This window comes from Nuphar pumila, chromosome 15 (assembly GCF_984573655.1).
Source record: "Nuphar pumila chromosome 15, dmNupPumi1.hap1.1, whole genome shotgun sequence".
In the NCBI taxonomy this organism is placed as follows: Eukaryota; Viridiplantae; Streptophyta; class Magnoliopsida; order Nymphaeales; family Nymphaeaceae; genus Nuphar; species Nuphar pumila.
The window spans coordinates 37322724-37343458 of NC_143263.1; the positions used below are offsets into that span (position 1 = coordinate 37322724).

Sequence of the window (20735 nt, forward strand, 5' to 3'; positions counted from 1 at the left end):
CCTAGGTGGAACTGTAAAAACTACCGCGAGAAGGCAGCAGTTACAGCTCCACAAGTAGAGGGCATATCAGGTGCAATGTGATTGATGCACCTGATCACCCAACATCTGCTGTTGGGCTCCACAGCTGACAGGCCGTATCCCAAAGATTGTATCTTTTAAGTAAATGAGTCAGCTCCTGCTCGACTAGGCTCGCCACAAAAATGAGTCGAGCTTAAACACTTCAAGCACAACTCAATAGGCTCATTTACCAGAGAGAGAGAGAGAGAGAGAGAGAGAGAGAGAGTAATTAAAGTAAAACAAAACCTAATACTCATTAGGTATGCATTATACAAAGCATTCGTATACATTATACAAAGCAATGCATGTGAAAATGTATCAAACTTTTACTAGGACAGTGAATTCCTAAGTTTGGAGCTTTTGCTTGTGTGCATGCCCCTCGTACGCTTATTAATGTTAGTGTCACTGCTGCTTCCTTGAGGTGTACCAACAGCCACACCCGGTTCGAACTCGTGACCTCCCCCTCCACAACTACTGCTCTCCTCAATCTTCTCCATCATTCCTCCCCCACCCCCCTTCTTAGAAGATCTCTTCCAAGGGAAGAAGAAGTTCCTCTTCTTTGTCAACTTCTGCATCTGGATCTGCATTGTCTGGAACTCCATTTGCAATTTCTTCAATTCCTCTTTTACTCTTCTAATTTCCGAGTGCATGGACAGGCCGTCGTAGAGTCCGGGCATGATGAACTCGCGCTTGGATTGGCACCTAGTAGGTGCATCTAGGCCCAGGCCGGGGCTCATGCTGAGTCCATTGAAAGAGGCACTACAATTGACATGCCTATTGAGTTTGGCCTGCTCACAGAGCAGCACCTGGATCACGGTCCGCACTGGGAGCCGCTCGTTTTGAGCCGCGTGTAAGCATGCGTCTAGCGACAGTTTGCGGCAGTCGATGAGCCTGCACATCCTCTTCCTCTCGCTCTTGGTCACGCCAGGATGAGCCTGCAACAAGGCCATGTTTGCCATTGATCAAGTGAAAAGCTTGGCCAAATGTAGACAAGGACGACACGATACAGATCCAAGATGTGAATTCATGATTATTTTTTTTGAAAAAAATAGGACAGAATGTTACACATTTTTTAATTATTTAATATATATGATTAAAAATAGTTATAACATATATAAAATATGTTTATTAATAATAAATAAAAAATGTGTCATGAAGTGCCGGAATAGTGTCAAATGTTAAAGATAAGATAAAGACATCCAAATTCTGGTGAAAATTTGAAAAATTTCATATTTCTTGCATTCTTAGCGATTTTTAAAAAAAAGTACCTGTGAGAATAAAATTACAAATATAGACAAAATAAAATAAATTTTTTCCACCAAAAATAGCATTAAAAACGTTACGTATGCTGCTGTTTAAAATGGGGAACTAGAACGCCACATTTTTGTCGTGATAATTCCAAATGACACCCAATATTTGTTGCACTACGTACGTGTCCTACCCCTAAGGTGAAGCGTGTCCTTGTGGCGCAGTGGTTCCATCAAAACAAACAATTCTAGGAATTCCAGTACCTTGGTAACAGAGGATACGGTAAGTATGGTTGATGAGAGGTCACGGTCTCATTGGTCTCTTTCATAAAAACAACTTTCGGCGATCGAGGAATTTTGTCAAAACGTTATCAAGAGGAAAGAGGCCATTTTTTTTATGCAGCGGGCAGCTCCACACTCATATCTCTCAACACATGCACCACACTCATATCGAGAAATGCCAAGATGGATGAATGCCGCATGGCCACCATGCAGCCACAGCTGCATATATATAATGTAAAAGTTCAAGAGGAAATCAGTGGCCCCTTGAGAACTAGGTGCAAGTGTGTGCATAGAAATGAGACACCATCCAACCGACTCGAGATGCCCAAACTACAAGAACTCTGCAAACCTTAACACAGTTGATGAAAAAGAAAATAAAAGAAAATAAAAGAAAATAAGAATTGATGCCTGATTCTTGCAGCAAATGTTCAATCTTAATGGACATCGTGTCATGGTATAGCATGTTACATAAAATAGCTTAAATTAAATGTTTTTTTTTTTGGAGAACCCAGAAAAACCACCTCTCTCACTTGCCAGCTTATTGGTGTTTGGTGTAAAACCCCAATTCTCCCTTGCCCACTAGTGATATCCTTGTAGCTTGGTGACTCAGATGAGCAGAGCCCCTTGGTAGGCTTAATTAAATGTGTTTGCTCACATTAATTAGAATATATTTTTATACAAAAATTAAAAATGATAAAGAAAAAGTTTGCAAGAAAAACAGGCACTTTTTTTTTTTTGAAAAGCAAGCTGGGGTTAGACGGACTCCTACGAGAACAACAGCGCCCCCATATGGCAGAGGGATTCGTTCCTGAGCCTTCAGCTTGGCACAGGACCCCACTTACTTCGGTGGTAAAACAGTCCCTTATACCTACAAGAGCTCTGCCTTCCTTACTAAGGGCAAGGAACTTTTTTTGATATTTACATGAAAGAAACATCCTTCAGAGTCAGAGAGCTAGCCGCGCTTGCTCAGGCTGCCGTAAACCATGGTTTGTCACTTGATATGTGACAACCATGATTTGAAACCCTTGGGAGAGGTTTCATACTGGTGGAAACTGGGTGTACTTTTAGAGGGCAAGAGGAGACCTCAAGGTTTTTTTATCAACCGGAGGCCGGCCAATGTGCACTCGGTGATGTTGGCTTTTTCTTTTTGCCTAGGCAAAAAAAAAGAAGAAGAAGAAGAAAAAAAACACCTACTTTGAGATAGGTATCAACAGCACGGTACAGTCCATCATCAGTCACACGAGCATGGCTGGGCAGCACTCCGGCCAATGCCTCGAACTCTTGCACTGTTAGACCCGCATCAATGGCCACCTCTGCTAGATAGCTGTCGGTTAGTTTAGCCACCTTAACCAATGCTACACCATTCTTGATGCCTTCCTCTAAGGAGAGAAACCTCTTAACCAGCCTAAGCAAGAGACCAACATCAAGAAGTGTGCCGCAAGTATGGGAGAAGGCTGGTATCAAAAGGTCCTCTAGTGAGGCCTGGTCCAGTTGGTGTCCAATTCTCTTCTCCAGCTCGGCTCGGTAGGCCGGCTCAGCGGCGACCAAGTTCGCTGTTCGGAGCAGCCGGAGCATGAAGCTGCAGGGGATGGCGTCAGCGTCGGGCGGCAACACACTGACCAGGGTCTCTACGAAGAACCTCTTCTTCATTAGTGACGCGGTAGGGTTTTCTGGCGAGGAGCGGCAGGAATTGCCGGTCTTCTTGCCCGCGGCTTCGCCGGCGAGGTCGGGAAGCCACTTTGATGCATAATGGGTGATGATTGAGCCTATCAGGTCTGGCTGAACACCCTTGGCCTTGATGCCTGTGAGTGTCTTGACAAAGTTGTCCATGTCTAGGATGCAAGCATCCTCGAACCAACAGTTGGATGGGGTTTCTTTGGGGGTAGGTTCTGCTGAGTCTGACATCTTTTTCTCTGCAATTTGCCTGGCGTTGGTATCAGAAGAGGTCTTCATCTTGGGGGGAGGAGGAAGGGGGGAAGTAGGTGTAGGAGAGCCTTTTGAGACCAGAGAAGAGGCTTCTTCATTCACTGTTCTTAGTCATGTTCTTGGTTGGTGTCCTTAGCATAGTGACAAAAGTTAAAAATGGCAAAATATTAATTGGCAGTAAAAAACTTGGGAGAATTTGATTTTTTTTTTAAAATCTTATATTTTTTGGCAAAATCTAGGCAATAAAAAATAAAAAAAAGCTATAAAAATTTATTTTTATAAGAAAATAAAACTAAAAATAAAAACCATGCGTTTTTTTCACGATAAATGGCCGTTAAAAATGTCAATATCATGTTTAAATCACGATATTTATGTTTTGACAAAAAAATTATGATATTTTGAATATTTCGTGAGAAATTACTGTTTAAAACGTTCAAGCAATTTGTCATGATATTATCATGAGATTTTCATAAATCTAGCTATGTTTGTCACTGTGGTCCTTAGCCCTCATTTTAACGGCTATTTTTTTCGCTGGTGGAACCTATTTGGTACGGTTTTGGAGTCATCTCGTGATTATAATACTACTGTAAAAAATAACCAACAGAGCAATGTCCTTATGCTTCAATCAAGTTTGTCTTTTATAGAGATTGTTTCACTGTTCGTTTTAGGCCAAGATACTCTCTCTATCTATCTTCTTTCTTTATATAATAATAATAATAGGATTCTCCAAGAGTAGAAACTATGATTTTTCATAACTCTTGATTTTTTTTTTCAGTCCATCAGACCCCATAGATATGATTATGCATTTCTTAGTAGTGGATCATGTGATCGTGATGTACATGGTCTTTTAAGATCTTCAAAAACCAACGATCTACAATGTATCAAAATTTGACTTAAAAATTCTTACTTTTACGTCCAAAAAACATGTTTTAAAGAATGATTCCTATTAAGCAAACTATACTGAATACATCTATCGAATCTAATTGATGAATACATCTATCGAATCTTATTGAGAAGATGCAGCCTACACCCATGATTTCCATTAAGTGGGGGCAATATATATATATATATATATATATATATATATATATATATATATATATATATATATATATAAACTGAAATATGTAAACCAGCAAAATATGTAAACTAGTATGAACTGAGATTTTCATAGGTCTTTTTGTAAATCTAACCCTGCAGATGCATTCGGCCTGGTCCATTTGCTTGTAACAGACTATTGAATTATCTTAATCGAATCAAGAAATGTGATTTTGTATGGTTGAATATTTATGAAAATTTTGAACCATTGATTTTCAAGCTTTAAAAGATCTTTCTTATACATCATAATTGGATGATCTAAGAGTTTATTTCTATTAAACCAAGCATCTAGATTGCATCTGTAAGGTAAAATTTTAGAAAAAAATTAAAAACCTATAAAAATCTGGGTGCACACTAGTTAATATATTTTAGTTATCCATATATATTTTTATATATTTATTTATTTATTAAAACTTGGATGAGTTACCTCTGGATTACATAAATGCCAAGCCGGAAATGGACAAGGAGATACTCTTCCCAACTGGGAAAATGCTCAGCCAGATACTACTCTAGCCAGTTTTTGAGCCCATCTGAGTCATCTAGAGAACAAGGATTGAAGAAAGTTGACCTGCCTCTGAAGGACTACTGATGGAGTTCTTAAGACTGCCATCCCATCCCTTCCCAATAGTAGAATTTAAAGGCTAGCATATCATCCTAGCTTATCGTGGAGTCAGGCGAATTATGTACCAAATCCGTCTATACTGATTGCACCCGAAAGGTCGATTTGATAGTCACAAACATCACCTATATTTTTGAAAAATATGCTGATATTATACCCGACAAACCAATGTTGTACAGTATCGGCCGATCAAATTGCCAAAAATTCGATACGATGCTTACCTGAATCAGCTATTAATTTTTTAATAAATATAAAAATAGCTTAAAAATATTTTTTAATATTATTTTGATAGTTTTAACATGTGTCACTTTCTGATTGATACATAATATTTTTTAATTATTATTTGGCCAATTCAGAATGATACACTTGAGTATCAGTATCGGCAAACACACCTGAATTGTTGGCCAAACGATACAGGTCCGATTCCCATACTGACAACATTGCGAGAAACAGTCGAAAAAACGTGATATTTTCAAAAAATATCTTGTTTTTGTCACAATATGAATGGCTTGGAATCACTTTCCGAAAAGTTTTCTTATATTATTTAAACTTTTATTTATAGTTATATTTTTATATATACCAATATTTTCTTCAGAAAAGATTGATTTTCAGAATATTTTGAGATTTTTTCTTTGCTGATATTTTTATGTGAGAAGGTTTTGAGACAGAGACACCACATGATGATGACAATCTGATCAACCAATCATAGGATGCCACGTCTAAAAGGTCTGTTTATAAGCGTCTGAAAAGGGCAATGGCTGATGGTGTCCTTGGCAGTAACGTTTTGGAACATATTCCCTTAGAAAATGTACGAAATGGAATAAGGCCGTGTTTTTTTTTTAAAGGCAAGTTGAGGGTACCAGTTATACAACTATATCATTGGGTTTTGATCCTGCAACGTCCCAAACACAAGGTGAAGTGCAGTAGCTGCTCCTACCAGACAAGTGTATCTAGACAAAAACATTTGCTAGAAAAAGACATCATGCAATGATTTTTTACTGAAGCACTTCTTACAAATAGATTTGTTTGTTTTACGAGCATATACTCATAATAGATATGCACTTTAGGAAATAATAAAGAGAAAAGATTACATATGATGAAAAATAATCACTAGTATTGTTGCCACTCCTATAAATACGTCCTTCTGTAATCATTTCCTTTTGATTACATTTTTTTTTTCCATGACCAAGGAAAACCCTCACTGTGTGAGAACCGGGTCACTTCATGGGCTTGTCTAATTCCTGCGAGGTAAAACTCCGAATTGAAAACACCACCACCCAGCCTTACGTGCCCACAACTGTTTTGTGATAAAGCGATGAGTGCCAGCAAGATTTGATCCTGAGCATTCATTAGACCCATCTGACCGCATGGGTAATCGCCATGCATGGTGGTAAGAAGAAGTTACATTTAGTATATAGCCCATGTAAAAGGGGAGTTTCTTAGTTAGCTACAGCCTAAACTCAGAGGGGTCGGTCCTCACAACAAGGACGAGCTAGCTGGAGATGTATTCTCCGATGAGCGTGGGGACCTCAAAGGTTTTCACCAACCAGAGGCCTGTCAATGTTCTCTTCACTTAGAAGAGAAAAAAAAATGTTATAAAAAACATATATAAATGGTTGTAATTGCTCAAACAAAGCTGGGCCTTTTTTGGCTGTTTGGGGAGGATGGTGAGAAAGTTTGGGGGTAGAGATGTTTTGGTGGAGAAGACAAAAAGCTCATTAAATACAAATATTCCTTGCTTTGATAACCTTTTCCTTTCATGCACTGAGATGAGTACAAAACGTGAGAGAGCCGAGTGATCCACATGCAGATGATGGCTCGTTCTTCACGATCAAACACAGTTACCCACACACGCTTATGTTAGCATGTGTAGCCCACAACTCTCTCTCTCTCTCTCTCTCTCTCTCTCTTACACGTACCATTCCATAGACAGCTTTGGATTCCGATACGCGGCTATAGAAACTTCCAACATTACTTCCTCACCTTGTTTTTACATGGATGCTGCTGATTATATGGTGGCACTATACTACCATAGCTTATAGATCTAAGCTCCAAAAGTAAAATCTAACTGTATGCTCTATTTTATTATTTTCATGTGTGAAAATTAACTTGAAAATGATGTTTTATATCATTTTTTTAAACCATTCTTATTTTCATACATTATGAGCAGTTGATTTTTATTGTTTTAAAAATAGAATCTCATGGTATATATATTAGATATGATAAAGCCTTTTAATATAGCAAATGAACCATACTAAATACATCAATGCACCGTTTGATTGCTAGATCTATACAAACAAGAGTGTACCACCTTAATTATGCTATCATGGTACATAAACACCATATATATTTTCCTCCCTCTCCCCCCCCCTCTCTCTCTCTCTCTCTCTATATATATATATATATATATATATATATATATATATATATATATATATATATTGCTAGGATGCTTAATATTTATTTGTACGAACAAAGGAGATCCCAAAATTGTACTAATTATTAGGTCATTTAGACTGCTAGGTTGTACGATGAGTTGTGAAGAGGATTAGGGGCCTCAACGGGTCGGGTTTGGTTTGGACCCAGGTGTAATCAAAGCTGGCCTCAATTTTTGGGTATGGTATCAGGTTCTGACTCGAGTTTAACCGGATCCACCATAAGAGAAACCATACCTGGACCCGATAAGAACTACATGAATCAGACCCGGTAAAACCATATTTTTTATCATTTTTACATTGTGGGTCTTAATTGGAACTCAGCTCGGGCCCGAGTCTGGTATAAAATTTCACAAACTCTACCCAGGTCCATGTATTATTTGGACCTTTGGGTCCATACGCGAGTCTTAATCAGGTTTTCTTATTTATCACCATACCTAGACCCTATATGGTTTGTTTTGGTTTGGGTTGGGTTCAGATAAACTCGACCCATTGGCACCACTAAAGAGGATCATGAAGCATAAACTTGTAATAAAGTTAAATTAATATAATTGAAAACTAATTTGCTCATGATAGGAAGATCATCAATACACATTAATTTCAAAGTAAAGATTTATTTATCACTTTTTACCCCATTATGTGTTTTGGCCGAAAACTATAACATTAAATATGACAAATCTGGCCAATTGAATTTAACCATTTTCTCGCCTGAAAAATTAGGTGCCCTAATCAAATCACTTGTCTAAATTGTCGCCTGAAAAATTAGGAGGACCTTTTTTTATATGACTACAATAAGCAAAAACATTTTCATGGCTGCAAGGAAAATGACTTTTATATTGGTTCATATGCAAGTACACATGTTCATGAGAGAGAGATCTGGGTTGGGATACAAGCCAAGCCGCTTGTGGCTTGAATGATGTTCAGCTCGTACAACGCTAGTTCAAATATGTAAAATAAGCTCTGCAAGCTGAACATGAACAATAGATACTTGGCTAGGCTTGACTAATATGAGCTTGTTAAATAATACAAAAATATATTTTAGCTATATTTTATATACATATGATTGAACTATTTGGTTTGTAAAAAATAGGTTTAATGGTAAAATCTTGTTACTTCTAACTACAATTTTTTTCGTAATCCTATTCCTTCCAGCTCTAAAACAATGTATATTTTTCTGTTTTTATATAAGCCAGCTTGAACTGAGCTCATTTAATTGCGGCTCATTATGAGCTTCAACTCGGCTTAACTTGCCACAAAAAATGAGTCAAACTTGAACAATTCAAGCTCGTTTACCAGCCAAAGAGAGAGAGAGTTATGGTGTCTGTTTTTCTAATTGGCTCCATTCTTTTATGTGGGAACAAGCTTGAAAGAATGAGGCTTGAGAGAGTCGTTTTTCTCATTTGTGCTAGAATCATATTCATACACTCCACGTCACATTTGATTTGGAGTCTTACGTTGGCCAGCAAAGGAAATGTACCCTCTCCAAAAAGGGTACATTTGCTTTGCTAGCCACTAGGAGTGTCAACTGTTCAGGTTGGGGTTGAACCCAGGTGAAACCAGACCTGGTTCTGATTTACGGGTATGGTATCAAGTTTGGATCTGGGTTTAATTAGACCATCACAAAAAAAAATCATACCCAGATCCGAAAAAAACTACCTTAATCAGACCTGGTCCATACCCGATAAAATAATATTTGTATCATTTTTACATTGAAAAATTACCGGTCTTAATTAATTGGAGCTCAGCTCGGGACTGGGTCTGGTCACTACAAGAAAATACGTTGTTAGCGACGGATTACCGAGCAACAAATATCCGTCGCTATAATTAATGAAGTTTACAAACATAGCGACTGAATATAGTCCGTCGCTACTTAGCGACGGATTTTGTGACGTAATGGTTTGTCGTTACGGTCGCACCATTTGCCGATGATGTTGGCGACCAAATCTAGTCCGTCGCTACTGAGCGATGGACTTGGCGACGGAATATAGTCCGTCGCTCGTTCCGTAAATTTGATTTACGTTGGCGTAGCGACGGAATTCATCCGTCGCTAATTTTCGAATAACCCTAATCCCAGACAGCTTTTCCTTTTCTTCTTTCGCTGCTCCCGCCGTCCGTCGGTCCCACCATTTGCCGATCCCAACCCCCGGAGACAGGTAAAGGAAGACACCTCCCCCCCCCCCCCCCCCCGCGTTTTCAGGCATGCAGGCAACCCCCTGTCGGAAAATGCAGGCGGTTAACCCCCTGCTGTTCCGAAAGGGGGTTTAACCCCTGCCTTTCCGGCAGGGGGTTAACTCCTTGCCGGAACAGGCAGGGGGTTACCCCTCTGCCTGTTTCGGCAGGGGGTCGACCCCGGCAGGGGTTCGACCCCCTGCCTTTCCGGCATGAGTTTAACCCCCTGCCGGAACAGGCAGGCGGGCGACCCCCTGTTGTTCCGGCAGGGGGTCGACTCACTGGCGGAGAGGCTGGGGGTCGACCCCCTGCCCGAACAGGGGGTCAGTTAACCCCCTATGTTCCGTAAGGGGGTTAACCCCCTATGTTCTGTAAGGGGATCGACCCCTTGCCGGAACAACAGGGGAGTCGACCCCTTGCCGGAACAACCTCTTTTTTTTTTCGTGGTGACTTCATTTTAAAACTGTATTTTTTTGTGCAGATTTTTCAACGGAACTAGCTCGTGCTCAGCCACCTGTGGTAAGTAATTGACAAAAATAATGCAAATCGGGTAAATACCCGTGGTAAGTAAGTGATGCAAGCGTATCACATGTTATTTAATTTATTAGATGTAACACTTTATTGTTCACACACTCACTTAGTTGTTGATATTTAGGGTTGCTTTGTTGGAGTTCGGAGATCATGCTGAGCATGATTTTAATGTATGAATATTGAAGTGTTCTTATTTTTGGAGTACGGAGTCCATGCTAAGCATGGTAGTAGTTAGTGAGATATTGAAGTGTGTTTGCTGCAGGTACATGTTTGCCATTTGTTTGATATGAATGATTACGATGTATTGCAATGTTTGATGTAATTGTATCCATGCTTGCATGTAGTTACTTTCAATTTGATTATGACTTTCATGTGAAATTGTATAATGAATGCATGTTTCAAATGATTGTATCATGTCATTAATAGTTTGCACATGAAAATATTAAGTTATCAATGTATGCATCAAAATTCTTGTTATTGCTTGACATCATATATTGCATGATAAATTTGATATTTTCTTCATCGTAGCATTCTGATTGTTCTCTTTTAATTCGTTAGGTTATTATTCGTAACATCATAAGAAAATGACTGCAAACCGTGAATGGATGGACCGTAGGATAGTGGACAATGAGTTATCGCATGAATATATGGTTGGTGTTGATAGTTTTATAGAATTTGCAACGGCAAGTGTCAGTACAATGGATCCCATAGGTCAGATTAGGTGTCCCTGCAAGATTTGTAAGAATAATCAATTTGTAGAACCTCATAGCGTTAGACATCACCTATACAAGAAGGGTTTTGTGAGTGATTATCAGAACTGGATGTTTCATGGAGAAGAATTTAGAAACAATTTTGATGCACGGGTGAATGTGGTGCACGATAATTCATATACGGATTTGATATTTGATGCTGCAGGAACAAAATTGGGTTCTGCTATGAGTTCTAGTGATGTAAGAACTGCCGTATATGAAGAATCACCAAACGATGCAGCTAGTAGATTTTATGATTTACTTAGAGATGTTGATGAGCCAGTTTGGAACGGTTGCGAGAGTCACACTATCTTGTCTGCAGTTCTTCAACTAATGAATTTGAAGTCCGAGTATAATTTAAGCCAATCATGTTTTGACCGTTTGTGCATGATTGTGAAGAGTATGTTGCCCAAAGATGAGAAATTACCATAAAATTTCTATCATGCGAAAGTTATGGTCAACGATCTGGGTATGGGTTACAAAAAGATTGATGCATGTCTAAATCACTACATGTTGTATTTCAAGAAGCAGAAAAACAACATACCATGCCCGTCATGTGGTCATCCTCGGTTCAAGCCAAAGACAAGAAGCAATGGTAGCACGAGATCAAATAAAGTTTCATACAAGTCGCTCCGCTACTTTCCTATCACTCCTAGATTGCAGCGATTGTATATGTCTTCAAGGACAGCTAAACACATGAGATGGCATGCAAATAAAGTTCGACACGATGAAAACAAGATCACGCATCCTGTTGACGCTGAAGCTTGGAAGCACTTTGATCGTACTCATCAGAACTTCGCAATAGAAGTGCGAAATGTTAGACTCGGTCTATCTACGGATGAATTTAATTCATTTGGGGGTAGATCAACTCCATACTCATGTTGGCCAGTATTTGTAACTCCATACAACCTTCCACCAAGTTTGTGTATGAAACGTCCAAATCTTTTCTTGTCTATGTTGATCCCTGGTCCGACCTCATCTGACTAAAATCTTGATGTATATTTAAGGTCATTGATTGATGAACTAAAAGTACTGTGAGATGACAGTGTTACCACGTATGATGCCCACCAAAAACAAAATTTCAACATAAAGGCCGATGTTCTATGGACAATAAGTGACTTTCCTGCATATGGTATGCTATCTGGTTGGAGCACACATGGGATGTTGGCATATCTGTACTGCATGGAGGATTCTAAAGCTTTTAGATTGAGGCATGGAAGGAAGCCTTGCTGGTTTGAGTGTCATCGTCGATTTCTACCCAACGACCATCCGTTCCGATGACAAAAGAATGTGTTTAAAGCAGGCACAACTGAAACAGAAGGTTCATCCTCAAGATTGTCTGGCATAGAAATTCTAAGAAGATTGCGATACTTTCCAGATGTATTAACAGATGCCCGCAGTCCTACACCCTTTCGTGGATTTGGGAAGGATCACAATTGGACAAAGAAATCTATTTTTTGAGAACTACCGTATTGGCTGACCCTATTGATACGACATAATTTGGATGTGATGCATGTGGAGAAAAATGTGTTTGATAATGTGTTCAATACAGTAATGAATGTTAAAGGAAAAACGAAGGATAATTCGAAGGCCCATATGGATTTAAAATTAATATGTAAAAGACCAGAATTGAAACTCAAAGAGTATAATGGCAAAGTACTGAAACCAAAGGCAAAGTACGTGCTCGAACCTGATCAAATAAAACATGTATGTCAATGGTTGAGACAATTGAGATTTCCAGATGGATATGTCTCTAACATTGCTCGGGCTGTGAAGATTGACGATGGACAGTTATATGGGTTGAAGAGCTATGATTGTTATATCTTTATACAACGATTGATACCCCTAGCATTCCATGATATGTTAGACAAACCTATATGGGAGCTACTGTCTGAGTTGAGCAGAATTTTCAGAACATTGTGCACATCGGAGGTCGTAATATCAGATGTAAAGAATCTCGAGGACTCTGTCATCACCACTGTTTGTCTGCTAGAAAAGATATTTCCGCCAGCATTTTTCGATGTTATGAAACATTTGATCATACATCTGCCATATGAACTAAGAGTTGGTGGCCCTCTGCAATATCGATGGATGTATCCATTTGAAAGGTATATGTTTTTTTATATTTGTCTCTTTAATGACAGATATTTAAAATTTGAAATATATATTTTTGCCAGATGCATGTTCGACCTCAAAAAAAAGGTTCGTAATAAAGCAAGAGTAGAAGGCTCTATTTGTGAGGCATATACTTTAGAAGAGATTTCAAATTTCTCATCTATGTACTTTGAACCTCATATTCCAACACGTTACACATGCCCGCCCCGTAACGATGATGGAGAACAAGTAACTGTAGCTGACAAGCTATCAATATTTCAACCACTTGGGTATGCATTTGGTAGTTATCGATCAAGGCGCTTGACAAATCTAGAGCAAGATGCAACACACATCTATATTCTTTTTAATTGCTTAGCGATCGACCCATACATCGAGTAAGTATATGTATATGCAACATAATTATAAATCATTTTATGTTTTATATGTGGATACATGGCTCAGTAATATAAGTATTTGTGGTTTGCAGACGATTTGATTTAGAGTTGCAAAGAGAAGTTTCACATCTCACTGATGTAGAAGTACAAAAAAAACGTGAAACTAAGTTTGTGGAGTGGTTGAAACAGTTGGTAAAGAAGCTAACATAATTTTGTACTTATAAACAACACTAAGTTACTTAATTGATCGTGATCACAATCATTGTTTATGTTTGTGCGTAGGTCCGCCATGGTGATGTTAAAGATCAAGGAATATGTGATTTAGAAAATGGTCTGACCAAAGTTGTGCAATGCTACAATGAGTACATCGTAAATGGTTATCGATTCCATACAAAAGATTACGGTATAAACAAATCAATGATGAATAATGGCGTGTGTGTCAAGGGTAGCAACTACGGTGAAAATGAACATGATTACTATAATGTTATAGAGGAAATAATGGAGTTGACTTACTTAGGCATAAATAACAGGGTAACTTTATTCAAGTGTCATTGGTTTGATCCAACTGCAACAAGACTCGACAAAGCTTCAAGCATTGTGGAGGTGAATCATAAATCCAGGTTTGGAACATATGAACCATTCATATTAGCCTCGCAAGCTCAACAAGTTTATTATACTTCATATTCGAGTATAAAAAAGTCAGATAGAAATGAATGGTGGGCAGTTTGCAAGGTGAAGTCCAAACTATACCCTGAGTATGATCAGTTACAGGAAAATGAGTTAGCTGAAGACAACGAATACTATCAATCAGATGATGTCTATAACTTCGCTTATGGTCACGATGTTACGCATGATATGCATGTCATATCTCCATTGGCCGATGAAACATTCATAGAGGAATGTGATCCGAATGATGTACCAAGTGGATGGGCAAACAATGAAGAAGAAGAAGAAGAAGAATAAGAAAGTTAATCAAGTAACAAGGAAGAATTCTCAAGCTAGTGAGCAAAATCTTGTAATACAAACCTCTATTTAAATGCATTGCAATACTTGATGTGAATGATTTAAATGATTTGAATGTATTGTAATACTTGATGCAAATGAATGAGTTGTATTGTAATACTTGATGTGAATGATTAAAAATTTTATTTGAATGTATTGTAATACTTGATACGAATTATTTGAATGCATTATAATACTTGATGTGAATGATTTGAATTATTTAAATGTATTGTAATACTTGATACGAATGATTTGAATGCATTGCAATACTTGATGTGAATGATTTGAATTATTTGAATGTATTATAATTTATGCAACGAATGATTTGAATTATTGCAATACTTGATGTGAATGATTTGAATTATTTGAATGCATTGTAATACTTGATGCGAATGATTTGAATGCATTGCAATGCTTGATGTGAATGACTTGAATGCATTGCAGTACCTGATATGAATGATTTGAATGTATTGTAATACTTGATGTGAATCATTTGAATGTATTGCAATACTTGATGTGAATAATTTGAATTATTGTAATACTTGATGTGAATGACTTGAATGTATTGTAATACTTGATGTGAATGACTTGAATGTATTGTATGACATATGTTATTTGTTATAATATGGTTCGTGAAGGTTACAATGGTCGCTCATCCAGTAGTAGCCAGGCCCAGCCTTCATCTTCACGGGCTCCTGTGATAGGTATATCATTTAACTAATTGGATACTTGATTAGTTCAAATGCGTATTCTGAGAAAGTCAAACGTATTTTTTTACAGATGATGTTTCGTCTGTATATGACCCACCTACACCAGTTGATCAAACAAGTCATGAGCCAACACAAGAAGCAGAGTCTTTTGAGTCTGCCACAAGAAGACTCATTCGAATAGTGTATATCGATAATCGATTGTAAGTATTTTGTTTTTAATTATTTCATATCTTATAAATATTTTATATTGATATTTATTGTGTACCAATTCATATGCAGCACGATGTTTGAGCCACAAGAAGTAGTACGGGAGATTAGGAATTCACTTCTTCAACATCTACCAGGACAGATGGCTCAATGAAAAGAGTACCCAAAGGAGGTGTTAGACAGATTGGTGTCCTCATTCATGGTATATAATTGTTTCTCATAGTTAATGTGTTTTATATTTAATTTATTTAAGTAATGTCTACTAACTTTTTAAAAATATTTGTAGGTTTCGAATCGCTTCGCAACTACAGTAGAAGAAAATGATGCAAGGAAAGTGTAGTAGAAGGTGGCTGCCAATCGATTTGCAGACATGCTGCACACTATGAAGACTGCAGCAAAAACATCTGGTGTAATAGATGATCCACTACAGTGGAAGGGCCATGGCCCTATTACTATCAGGAGAGATTATTGGGATGAAATGTGCGATAAGTGGGCGAAAGATGCATTTCAAAATCGCTCTGCGAAGGCTGCACAAAATCGAGCGAAAATGCTCGAAGCCCATCTGCACACAGGTGGATCTAAGACATTTGGGAGCCACTTGAAGAAAATGGTAACTCATCAATATATCATATTAATTTTATAAGTATTGTTGCAAACTTGTGAACTAAATCTTTTGTCCTTTAACTTCGCAGAAAGTAGAAAAAGGAGACATTGTACCATATAATGATGTGTTTGTTGAAACACATAAACGGAAGACCACGGGACTCTTCGTATCAAAGAAGGCGAGAACGACAACAATATGTATTTATTCTATTAATAATCATTGCAATATGCAAGTTATCATAATGTTATCATTAATTATTAATGCATATTTTAAATATTACTTTGTACGAGACATATGAGCAACAAATGGTAGAGTGATATGGCAATGACGCTACTCAGCATCCATCATTTGATCCTGCAGCATGGGTGACTGCAGCAGGTGAACCCAAAAAGGGTCGCGTGTTCGGGTTTGAGAGTAATCTGAACACTTCACCAGTTATTGCTTCTTCCAGTTACGGCTCAACGACTTCTTCCGTCGACATAAGCTCCAAGCAACAACATATTCTTTCCGGTGATGATGTACGCCAGATCATTAAGGACACAATAAATGACTACTTCCATGACACCGTCGCCCCCTTTCTCCGAGATGAGATCAACAATCTTGTGCTGAACAAAGGATCTTCGATTGCAGGTCCCTCTCAGGTATAATCACATATTCAGTTTTTTGTCTGTCTGCCTTAGAACACATATGAGCATAATCGAATCACATGTATAACTTTTTGTCTGCCTTAGAGCACATATGAGCATGATAGAATCACATATAGAGTTTTTTGCCCGCCTTAGAGCACATACAAGCATGCTATAATCACATATAAAGTTTTTTGCCTGCCTTAAAGCACATATGAGCATGATAGAATCACATATAAAGTTTTTTTGACTGCCTTAGAGCACATATGAGCATAATAGAATCACATATAGAGTTTTTTGCCTGCCTTAGAGCACATATGAGCATGCTATAATCACATATAAAGTTTTTTGCCTGCCTTAGAGCACATATGTGCATGATAGAATCATATATAAAGTTTTTTTGACTGCCTTAGAACACATATGAGAATGCTATAATCACATATTCAGTTTTTTGACTGCCTGAGAACACATATGAGCATGTTATAATCATATATTCAGTTTTTTGACTGCCTGAGAACACATATGAGCATGCCAAAATCACATATAGAGGTTTTTTGTCTGCCTTAGAACACATGTGAGCATGCTATAATAACATATTCAATTTTTTGACTGCCTTAGCACACATATGAGCATTATCGAATCACATATATAGTTTTTTGCCTGCCTTAGAGCACATATGAGCATGATAGAATCACATATAAAGTTTTTTTATTGCCTTAGAACACATATGAGCACATGATAGAATCACATATAGTGTGTAATTTATTTCATTATATTTTGTTTATCAATATTGACTGTTCTTTTCTTGTGTAGGCTGCTAGCGATAATTAGCGTAGCGGAGCTGAAGGGATAGATAAAGGCAATGAAGAAGACGCACAAAATCTTGGCGATGATTAGAGAACTGTGTTGAAGTTCTATTTTTTTTTGTTTCTTAAATGTAATTATTGAATTGTAGTTAATTGAACTTGTTAATTTTAAGGTGAAACGATTAATTGTTGTAGATTCCTTTTATATGAAATTTTTTGTGTGGTTTGTTTTTTATTTACAGAAAATATAAATTATACAGGAAATATAAATTGTACCGTTCTCGGTATTTAATTTTCAAATATTTTTTTTTAAATTTTTTTTCGTGTTTGCGACGGAACCATCCGTCGCTATGCATATAAATCTAGCAACGGCTTAGCGACAGACGTAAATCTGTCGCCAAGCCGTGGTCGCCTTTAGTACCGGTGGATTGACGACGGAATATATCACTCGTTATTCCGTCGCAATTAGCGACGGACCTGGCGACGAATTTATTCCGTCGCCAGTTAGCGTCAAAAAATTTGCGACGTAAGCATACCGTCGCCTAGTCGTTGCTAATCCGTCGCTATGCCTGTTAGCGACGGAATAACGACGAAATGTGGTCGTCGCTAATCCACAACTTTGTTGTGGTGGGTATACAATTTCACAAACTATACCTGGGTCCATGTATTAATCAGTCTGAATTCAAGTCTTAATTGGGTCTTCCTATTTATCTTTATACCCGGACCCTATAGGGTTTGGTAAAGGCCGTTGACACCTCTACTAGCCATGTAGGACTCCAAATGTACAATGTCCAGCTATGGCTTTTTGGCTAACCATCCAGAGAGCGGCTAAGTGCCATGGTTATTTGACACACCCAATCACATAGCAACATTGCATGTGGGCCCCATGCAATGCTGTGTAGCCATGGCATTTGGTGGTTCCTTTGATCTGAACACTTTTTTAAGATCCCTGTTGGTATCGTTCTCCAGTCTGCCACCACCAAACGGGTTCTTCGTCATTAATAATAATAAAAAAAGATCTTTTGGATGCATTTTGGCATAGTTTACTTACTACTGTTTCCAATAGATCTAATCATGATTGTAATTAATTTATTTTTTTCTAAATGGATTGATAAAAATTGGAATCAAGAGTCGAGAGCATCAACATTACCAAATTAGATTTAATCCATATTTAGCCCTTAATATTAAACAAGCAGCATTGTTCTCTCACTACTGATCCAATTTTGATATTGAAGTTTTTCTAAAAGAATTCTAAACTGAACATATTAGGCATTCTTTTCTGGTTCTGCTCCATAGTTTGAAGTGCTATATGATAGATCTGAACTGTTAGATGTGTTTAGCATGCTTGTTTTACTGAAAATGGACTCTTGGATCATATTTTTTTTGACAAAAAATGTATTTTTATGAGCCAAAAAAAGCCTGTATACAGGTCAGGGTCAGATTCTGATCATCCAAAATGCCGGTTCCCACTAAACAAAAACCTATAAATCACATCTATGGTGTTAGATGTGAGAAAAAAATATCAAAAACTATGATTTTGATGAGGGCAGCGAGAAGCATTACTCATACATACATAGGTCTCGTTAGGCCCTTTGAAAAATTATAGTTTTAAGTTTTTTTTCTCACTTCTAACACCGTGGATGTAATCTATAGGTTTTGTTTAGTGGGAACCAGCTTTTGGATTGCCGGAATCTGACATGTATACAGGTTTTTTCGGTGATTCAAAATCAATGGCTATGAAGGTACTCGTTACCAATTATTTCTGACTCATAAAAATATATTTTTTTGTTGAAAGGACATGATCCAAGAGTCGATTCCCACTAAATCGAGCATGCTAAATACATCTAAGGGTTCAGATCTATCATAAAACACTTCAAACACACACACACATATATATATATATATATATATATATATATATATATATATATATATATATATATATATATAAAGTTCATCTGCTAACGAATGTCTAATACGTAACCCCATCAACCATCATGAGTGTGGGAAAGTGCATTCAATGTCCAAGCTCCTTATATTTGTTTGTAACTGCTATGGAGTTGCAATAGTTGTTGGATGTCAACTTTGCTAGCCTAAAATGAGATCCATTAATCAGACCGAGTACCCTGCAACGTATTGGGCTTGCCAAAATATATGCATCCTTCCATCACATTTCTCGGATTTTTTTTTTTTTGGAAAATTTCATTTAACTACCCAACTTTTTGCCATTAATTTCAAATATGAGTCTTATGTTTCTGAAATTCTAAATATAGGTCTCTATTGTGTTGAAATCTGCCAAGAAAAAAAAGGCCTATACCTATTACAGTTCTTTAACTCAGGTCAAATCACAAGTCAAATACAATAATAACCTTAATCAGTAAGATATCAAACTATTTACTTTTTTTTTTTTTATGAAGATGAATGAGTATTTTTTTAAATTTTCAACCCAAAATACAAGAAACCAAAAAAAAAAAATCACATTTTGGCTTGAGGTCTATATTTGACTATATAATTTTAGTAAAGGTTTGAACACAATATATGAAATTTCAGGAAAGTTTGCCAATTCTTGGAATTATAAGCAAAATATTGTCCCCCAAATGAAATTTCCCTTATTCAAATAGTATTTTCTACAAAAGTCATTGAACAGTCCAGCAATTTTTGGTGACAGACACGGCTTGAAAAAATTGCTCAAGCGTTTTCCTTGTGGTGCTGAACATATTAAAGATTTTCTTGTAAAAAATCGCTGAATAGGAAAGCAATTATTAAAAAATGAAAATCAGCAATTTTTGTAAAAGATATCATTAACAAAGAATGCAAAGAACTCCGAGCTCCCTAGGGGTGGCAATCGGGTCGGGTTGGCGGGTTGGCGTGTCAGCATACCTCAACCCGAACCCGACCCGTTTATTAAACGGGTCGGCTGTGGCAAACACGAACCCGACCCGTTTAATAAACGGGTAACCCGACACGACCCGCCAACCCATTTAATAAATGGGTTGGGTCGGGTAAACAGGTTTTCAGGTTCGCGGGTCAGGTTGGCGGGTTGATGGATCGGGTTGGCAGGTAGGCAGGTTGGCGGGTCTGGTTGGCGGGTTGACGGGTCGGGTTGGCGGGTTGGGAGCCGGGTTGGCGGGTCGACCCACCCGCCTAACCCGTTTATTAAACAGGTTGGCGGGTTGGC

The 20735-nt window shown here is 37.7% G+C and overlaps 1 protein-coding gene across 1 annotated transcript; it reads right to left on the minus strand.

Annotated features, from left to right (window-relative positions):
* Window positions 1–286: 286 nt before the first annotated feature.
* Window positions 287–3565, minus strand: LOC149815153 (root phototropism protein 3-like). The gene is made up of 2 exons (XM_089989478.1): window positions 2781–3565; window positions 287–992 (listed from the first exon to the last, which is right to left on the minus strand). Exons 1-2 carry the CDS (start codon window positions 3537–3539, stop codon window positions 387–389), a joined length of 1365 nt encoding a protein of 454 aa, XP_089845604.1. The 5' UTR covers window positions 3540–3565; the 3' UTR covers window positions 287–386.
* Window positions 3566–20735: the final 17170 nt, after the last annotated feature.